Here is an 8,799-nt window from a genome sequence, read left to right on the forward strand (position 1 = left end):
ACTATCTCAGCCACCCACGTGGAAAATCTGTGGTTGTTTGTCATCACCATCATTCCTCACTCTAAATTTATATGTTACTGATAAGCCATCATTTTCTCACATTTATTCACACATAAATACTTAACGGTAAAAATTATGCCATGCCGTTAATACAGTGAAAAATAATATGCTCAGAGTGACAAAATAGCACAGTAGCATCATCATAATACTTGTATTAACTGTTAAACAACAAACCACAGCAGCATTTTAGTTTCCACCCATGATGCTGTGCTTTGATTAAAAGGTTATAGTACATTGTATTTTTTTTTTTTGTTTTTTAGATGAGAAGAAACATCAGAAGCAGTTGAAGGACCAGGATATGGGTCCTTGAGGGATGAGGAGGCATTCTGCTGGATGGCTTTTAAAATTTGTCCTCCAGATTCATTTGTCTCATTAACAACAGTTTTTGTCTTAGAAGTCTCTCTTTGATTTTATAAACAGACATAATTTCTTTTTCTATTATGAATGCGCACATTCTAGTCCTCAATAAGACTAGTACACATTTTCACCATGTTATCTATAGGCCCTTCTTTTTGCAGTGTTAACAATATCATCTTCATTTTGATTATTATCAAAATCACTTTGATTAAGAGCCATTTTGGCTATTTCACCATCAGTCAACAAACGAACTACTGGAACCTCATTAGTGATATTAAAAATTTCTTTGATAGTCACTTCTTCCATATTACTGATGGACTCTGAGGGTATATTTTTTTGCATATGTAAGGAGGTCAGACATTGTTTTGTTCTCACTTTTCATACGTAATTATTCAGTCACTTCCTTGTTTACCATCATCACTGAAAAGAGTTGCAGGCCAGAAGTTGTGCCAGGCATGCACAACTGTATATTTAGTCACTGTGTTCCAAGGGTTAGCAAAAACATATAGGACAACCTTCATGCTAAACTCCTTCTGGAAACCTTCCACACCCATGCCTCTGTTCACTGCTGCGAGCATACTGTTCAAAAAGTGTCTTATATTTACTCTTCATTGACGCAAGGATACCCTGGTAACATGGCTGAAGAAAGAAGTCACATTTGGGGAAAAGTACATTGCACAAACAGTATTTTTGATGATAATTTTAGCTGGAGGATGAGCAAAACAGTTATAAAGGAATAACATAATATTGCAGTCATTTTCCACTCAGCTTCCCTGTAGTGAGCATGAGCTGCTGGTATAAAATTGTTTGAGAAAAATCAGAAAACATGTCCCTGGTGACACATGCCCTTTTGTTAACATAATAATGGACGAGTACTAAATTCACTCCTTAAAACCAGTGAGAATGCAAGCTTTTGCTTATCACAGCAAGTTTAGTCTCATGCATGCCTGCTGCATTAGCAAATCCTAACAGAGTTATTCTGTGCTTTGCATCCTTAATTCCTGTCTCTTCGCCTGTAGTCTGTGACTTTCTGGGGCAATAATTCCAAAACGTGATATTTTATCATCATTGTAGACTTGTTCTGACATCAGATTTTCATCAGCAATGACCTTGGTAAACTTGTCATTGAATTTCCCTGCTGCTTTATGACAGCAGATGCCTTATCACCACAAATTTCTTTTTTTAAAAAATTTTATTATTATTATTATACTTTAAGTTCCAGGGTACATGTGCACAATGTGCAGGTTTGTTACATATGTATACATGTGCCATGTTGGTGTGCTGCACCCATTAACTTGTCATTTACATTAGGTATATCTCCCAATGTTATCCCTCCCCTCTCCCCCGCCCAGGACAGGCCCCAGTGTGTGGTGTTCCCCTTCCTGTGTCCAAGTGATCTCATTGTTCAATTCTCACCTATGAGTGAGAACATGCAGTGTTTGGTTTTCTGTCCTTGCAATAGTTCGCTCAGAATGATGATTTCCAGCATCATCCATGTCCCTACAAAGGACATGAACTCATCCTTTTTTATGGCTGCATAGTATTCCATGGTGTATATGTGCCACATTTTCTTAATCCAGTCTATCATTGATGGACATTTGGGTTGGTTCCAAGTCTTCGCTATTGTGAATAGTGCTGCAATAAACATATGGTATCACCACAAATTTCAACAGTTTAATGTTGTGTCTTTTTCTACATCTCTGAAACTAGCTTGCTGAATATTCTAGTTCTTTTCAGTTTTCAGTTCATTGTGATAGATCTTTCTTTGTTTCATGATCTGCATAAGTGGCATGTGTTCACTGCAGTGATCATGGATCCATTCTTTCAAAATACAATGAAGATCTTCATTTGATTTTTAAGTTTATACTTTTCTTAAAAATTCATTAACTTCTGTTCATCATGTTCAGCCTAAAACATCAAAAGTTTAGCATTGTTTTTCTTCAGGTCATATATGGTGCTCATTCCAATACCGTACTCTTCTGTAAGACATTTCACACTTACACTGCTATCTTGTTTCTCCAACAACTTGACATTCTATGTCAAAGATAAACACAAGTGGTTCCTCTTCTATTTAATTATTAAATAAATAAATTATATTTGTTAGTAAATAATTTATATATAAATTTATTTCATTATTTATAAATAAATTATATTTATTAAATATAAATGCTTTCATCTTATCACTGTTACTCACAAAAGTATCTGCAGGCCTTCTTGATAATTTTTTTCAACTTTTAAAATTTTTTTAATTATACTTTAAGTTCTAGGGTACATGTGCACAACATACAGGTTTGTTACATATGTATACATGTGTCATGTTGGTGTGCTGCACCCATTAACTTGTCATGTACATTAGGTATATCTCCTAATGCTATCCCTCCCCCCTCCCCCCTCCCCACAATAGGACCCCATGTGTGATGTTCCCCTTCCTGTGTCCAAGTGATCTCATTGTTCAATTCCCACCTATGAGTGAGAACATACGGTATTTGGTTTTCTGTTCTTGTGATAGTTTGCTGAGAATGATGGTTTCCAGCTGCATCCATGTCCCTACAAAGGGTGCAAATTCATCCTTTTTTATGGCTGCATAGTATTCCATGGTGTATATGTGCCATATTTTCTTAATCCAGTCTGTCACTGATGGACATTTGAGTTGATTCCAAGTCTTTGCTATTGTGAGTAGTGCCGCAATAAACATACGTGTGCATGTGTCTTTACAGCAGCATGACTTATAATCCTTTGGGTATATCCCCAGTAATGGGATGGCTGGGTCGAATGGTATTTCTAGTTCTAGATCCTTGAGGAATCACCACACTGTTTTCTACAATGGCACTCGCCTTCTTGATATTTTACACTGTGTCTTTACAACCACACAACAGAGAATGAACCAAAAATAATAATAATGAGTAAAACTTGTAGGTCTTGGTCCCATGTGGGGCATCATGGGAAACCTCTTGTTGGTGCATCTAGCCTACACACACACAATTGTATTGCATTTTGTGGGCATGTTTGTTTGTAGGAATCTGGGCACACACAGAAAAGACATACTACAGCTGAGAGAAGCTGGGAAAATCTTTTTTCCCTCGGGGGTACTAAATAACCTGTGTCTTGTGTACCTGTTTTGACTGCAACCTGTCACATGAGGTCAGATGTGAACTTTTTCACTTGTGACATCATCTCAGAACTCCAATTTGGGAGCATTTTGGATATTGAATTATTATTATTATTATTATTATTATTGTACTTTAAGTTCTAGGGTACATATGCACAACGTGCAGGTTTATTATGTATGTATACATGTGCCGTGTTGGTTTGCTGCACCCATTAACTCATCATTTACATTAGGTATTTCTCCTAATGCTATCCTTCCCCAATCCCCCCACCGCTGACAGGCCCCAGTGTGTGATGTTCCCCATCCTGTGTCCAAGTGTTCTCACTGTTCAATTCCCACCTATGAGTGAGAACATGCAGTTTTCTGTCCTTGCGATAGTTTGCTGAGAATGATGGTTTCCAGCTTCATCCATGTCACTACAAAGGACATGAACTCATCCTTTTTTATGGCTGCATAATGTTCCATGGCATATATGTGCCACAATTTCTTAATCCAGTCTATCATTGATGGACATTTGGGTTGGTTCCAAGTCTTTGCTATTGTGAATAGTGCCACAATAAACATACGTGTGCATGAGTCTTTATGGTAGCATGATTTATAACCCTTTGGGTATATGACAAAAATCACAGCCATACTGAATGGATATTGAATTTTTGGATTAGAGATGTTCAAAATGTATATCTGGAAGTGGGATTTCTGGATTATATGATAATTCTATTTTTAGTTTTCTGAGGAAACTTCAGATTCTTTTTTCTATAATGGGTCTCATATTACAGTTTTATATTTTTCAAATCCTCATATAATTATTCCCTTTTTAGTACTCTTTCAGAATGTCTTATATATACTTGTTTATTTTTCTCTACGGGCATGACAATCAGTTTTTCTAACTTCCCATAAAACACTGTTAGTGTTTTTATTGGGTTTGTATTAAATTTACAGACTAGTTTATGGAGGATTAATAACATTATGTTTTTGATCATTTATATGTAGGATAGTATATATTGCTTTTCTTCTTTTTTGTCCTTCATTAGTGCTTTTACAGTTTTGTCTTTATATAAAACTTGCCTATAAGTGTTAACACATCTTACATATTTAGTCTGTTTAATTGCTATTGTTAAGGTGTGACTTCTTCCATCACACTCTCTATTCCATTTCAATAATAACCATATTGGTGGTTATGCAGTCATATCAAAGTTATTAATTTCTGTGTATTATTTTGCACCTCACTGATTCACTGCTTTTAATTACTTTTTTCATTTGATCTACTTGGATTTTCTATAAATACAATCTTATCACTTGCAAATAGGGATAGTTTCACATCCCTCTCTGCAATTTATATCTAATTTCTTTCAGAGGTCTATTGCTTTAGCTAGTATTTCCAAGTTAACATCAAATAATAAGAATAATTGTGAACATTCTCATCTACTTTTTGATTTTAACGTGAATGGATCTATTATTTACTTATTAAGCATAATGCTGCTTTTGGGGTGTGAATTTTATTAGCTTAAGGAAATATCCATGCATTCTTATTTTATGAACTATTTTTACAAATCAAGAAATTGTTGAATTTTGCAATATGCTTTTCAGCATCTATAGAGTCAATCAAAAATTTTTCTTAGGTCTGCTATGATAATGAGTTAAATTATCAGGTATCCTATTACCGTACTGTCTTTGTATTCCTGAAACAAATCATAGTCAATATGGATTTCCTCTTTTAATGTGCTGTTGAATTACTAACATTTTAGGTTGAGTTTCACATCTATTTTTCTAAATGAGATTGGTTTAAAGTTTTATTTTTTGTGCTGTTGTTTGAAATTTTCTATGAGTCTTAAGTAGTTTCATGAAAAATAAATAGGTTTAGGCTCTATTTATTTCCATGCTCTGAAGCATTTTTTTTTCAGAGTTTTTTTATTACTATAGGGAATGCCCTTACATGTCTACACTCTATTATTATTATATTTTTATTATACTTTAAGTTCTAGGGTACATGTGCACAATGTGCAGGTTTGTTACATAGGCATACATGTGCCACATTGGTTTGCTGCACCCATCAACTCGTCACTTACATCAGGTATTTCTCCTAATGCTATTCCTCTCCCATCTCTGAAGTAAACTGTTTTTTGTTTGTTTGTTTGTTTTTTAAAGTTAGATGGAATCTTCCATATAAACCTTTACCTGAGTCTTTTTGTTTCTGTTTATGTGAGGTGGGGTGATCTTTTGGATAATTTTCTCAAATTATTCTGTGCAAATTAGTCTGCTGAGATATTCCATGTATTTTATGGTCATTTTTGGTAAAGTACATTTTTCTAGAAAATTATCTATTTCATCCAATTTTTCACATTTCTTATCATAAAGGGGAAAATATTAGTTTCTTATAGTTTCAATTTTATCAGTTTATTTATTTCCCAATTTTCATGTCTTTATCTCACATATGTGTGGTTTTTGCTAATTAAGTTATTTAAAGAGTTGCTTATGTAATGAGAGGGCAGGACAGGATGGTAGAGTAGAACTCTCCAGGGGTTATCCTCCAACAAAGACATCAATTTGAACAACTATCCACACACAAAAAACCACCACAAGAACTCAGGAACTTAGGTGAAAGATTATAGTACCTCATTTCAGTATAATAATAACAAAATATTCATTAAACAGGGTATGAAGGACAATTTTACATTACCCATGTAATTTCCTACCTAATTTAATTTAAAAAATTAAGAAAAAAATGTATTTAAACTGTACTTGAGACCAAATGGACCTAATAGACATGTACAGAATATTCCATGCCACAGCTACTGAATACAGTTTTTTCTCAAATCCACATGAAACCTTCTTTCAGGTAGATTATATAAGGCTGTAAAACAAATATGAACAAATCTAAGAAGATTTAAATCGTATCAAATATCTTCTAACCACAGTTCTATGAAACTAGAGATCAATAATAGAAGAAATCTTGAACATTTTACAAATACATGAAAATTAATCATGCTGTTGAACAAGCAAGTAGTCAACAGAAATAATTAAAACAGAAATTAAAATGTTTGAGACAAATGGAAATAGAAACAAAACATACCAAAACCTATAGAATATAGCAAAAGAAGTTTAAAGAGACTACTTTATACCAATAAACATTTACATAAAAAAATAAATAATGGTTTCAAATAAAAAACCCAATATTACACTTCAGTTAACTAAAAATACAAGAGCAAAGAGAAACCCAAATTAGAAGAATGAAAGAAATTATAAAGATTGGCTCAGAAATAAACAAAATAAAGAGTAAAAATGTCAACAAAACAGAGAGGTGGATTTTTTAAAAGGTAAACACAATTGACAAACTTTTAGCTAGACTAGCTAAAATTAAAAAAAGGAACCAAATAAAGCCAGAGATGAAAAAGCTGATATTACACCTGTTACCACAGAAATATTAAGAACCATTAGAGACAATTTTGAACAAATATATACCAAGAAAACGGAAAGCCTAGAAGAAATGGATAAGTTCTTGGAAACAAACAACCTACCAAATTTGAATAATGAAGAAACAAAAAACCCTAACAAGATTGAATCAGTGATAAAACGTTTCCCATAAAAGAAAAACCCAATACCTAACGGCATCACTGCTGATTTTTAGTATATATTTAAATAAAAATTATTATTCATTCTTTTCAAACTATTTCAAAAAAATTGTACAGAATAGAATTCTCCCAGACTCCTTCTATGGGGCCAGCTGGACAGGATGGAATTCTTCCAAATTCATTCTATGGGGCCAGCATTACCCTAATACCAAAACCAGACAAGGACAAAGCACTAAAAGAAAACGGGAGTGTAGGGTAATATCTCTGATGAACATAGATGCAAAAATCCTCAAAAAGCACTCGCAAACCAAATTCAACATTACATTATAAAGGTTATTCATGATGATCAAGTGACATTCATCCCAGGGTTGCAAGGATGGTACAATGTATACAAATGAATAAATATAATAAACCACATTAAAAGAATGAAAGACAAAAAGTATGTGACCACTTCAATAGATGCAGAAGTGTTTGAAAAAAAAAGACATCCTTTTTTTTTTTTAACTGATGTTTATTTTCCATCAACCATTTTTCCATGTTGCTTAAGAGCCCGTGCAAGAACAGCTTAAGACCATTCAGTGGCCTGAGCAGTGGGAGCTGCAGACCAGTCTTCCGTGGCAGGCTGAGCACTCCAGTCTTCAGTAGGGAACTGCCGAATAGGCACAGAGGGCACCTGCACACCTTCACACCAGTCTGCAACCTCAGGCTGAGTAGCAGTGAACTCAGGAGTTGGAGCAGTCCATTCACCCTGAAATTCCTCCTTGGTCACTGCCTTTTCAGCAGCAGCCTGCTCTTCTTTTCAATCTCTTCAGGATCTCTGTAGAAGTAGAGATCAGGCATGACCTCCCACGGGTGTTCACGGGAAATGGTGCCACGCATGTGCAGAACTTCCCGAGCCAGCATCCACCACATCAAACCCACTGAGAGAGCTCCCTCGTTGTTGCATGGTATGGCAATGTCCACATAGCGCAGAGGAGAATCTGTGTTACACAGAGCAATGGTAGGTAGGTTAACATAAGATGCCTCCTTGAGAGGCTGGTGGTCAGCCCTGGGGTCAGTAACCACAAGAAGCTGTGGCTCCCGGAAGGCTACCTGGATCTGGTTAGTGAAGGTTCCAGGAGTGAAGCGGCCAGCAATTGGAGTGGCTCCACTGGCAGCAGCAAACTTCAGCAAGGCCCTCTGGCCAGTATTCCTGGAGGATATAACACTGACATCAGCAGGGTTTTCAATGGCAACAATGGCACGAGCCGCCAGCAGAAGCTTCTCCCAGGTCCTCTTCAGATTTAGGATGTAGATGCCATCACTTTTCCTTTTATAGATGTACTCTTCCATCTGGAAGTCAAGATTGGTGCCACCTAAGTGGGTTCCTGCTGCAAGGAACCTAAGGACATCCTCCTCCTTCATTTGCAGGACATCAAGGGCTCCGGACATTGTGAAAGTTTCTCTTTAAGTTACGATGGGAATCCAGAGCAACGCCGTATGGACCCCTCTGTAGGTAGCGCAGAAAGGGAGACATCCTTTTATAGTAAAAATTCTCAACAAATTTAGTATAGAAAGAATGTGTTTCAACACAATAAAAGCTACGTATGGCAAATCCACAGATAGCATACTAAATGGAAAAAATGTTGACGGTTATTCCTCTAATATCTGAAATAACACAAGAATGCCCACTTTCACCACTTTTACTCAGATTAGCACTGTAAG

General features: G+C 35.6%; 1 protein-coding gene across 1 annotated transcript; it reads right to left on the minus strand.

Moving 5' to 3' along the window:
- Positions 1–7,750: 7,750 nt before the first annotated feature.
- Positions 7,751–8,526, minus strand: LOC111536360 (40S ribosomal protein SA-like). The gene has a single exon (XM_031936624.1). The coding sequence runs from the start codon at positions 8,524–8,526 to the stop codon at positions 7,861–7,863; it is 666 nt and encodes a 221-aa protein (XP_031792484.1). The 3' UTR covers positions 7,751–7,860.
- Positions 8,527–8,799: the final 273 nt, after the last annotated feature.

The sequence above is a fragment of the Piliocolobus tephrosceles genome, chromosome 12, assembly GCF_002776525.5.
Source record: "Piliocolobus tephrosceles isolate RC106 chromosome 12, ASM277652v3, whole genome shotgun sequence".
Taxonomy (NCBI): domain Eukaryota; kingdom Metazoa; phylum Chordata; class Mammalia; order Primates; family Cercopithecidae; genus Piliocolobus; species Piliocolobus tephrosceles.

Excerpts from the sequence above, each read along its gene's own strand:
- LOC111536360 (XM_031936624.1), bottom strand. The coding sequence starts at position 8,526 with ATGTCCGGAGCCCTTGATGTCCTGCAAATGAAGGAGGAGGATGTCCTT.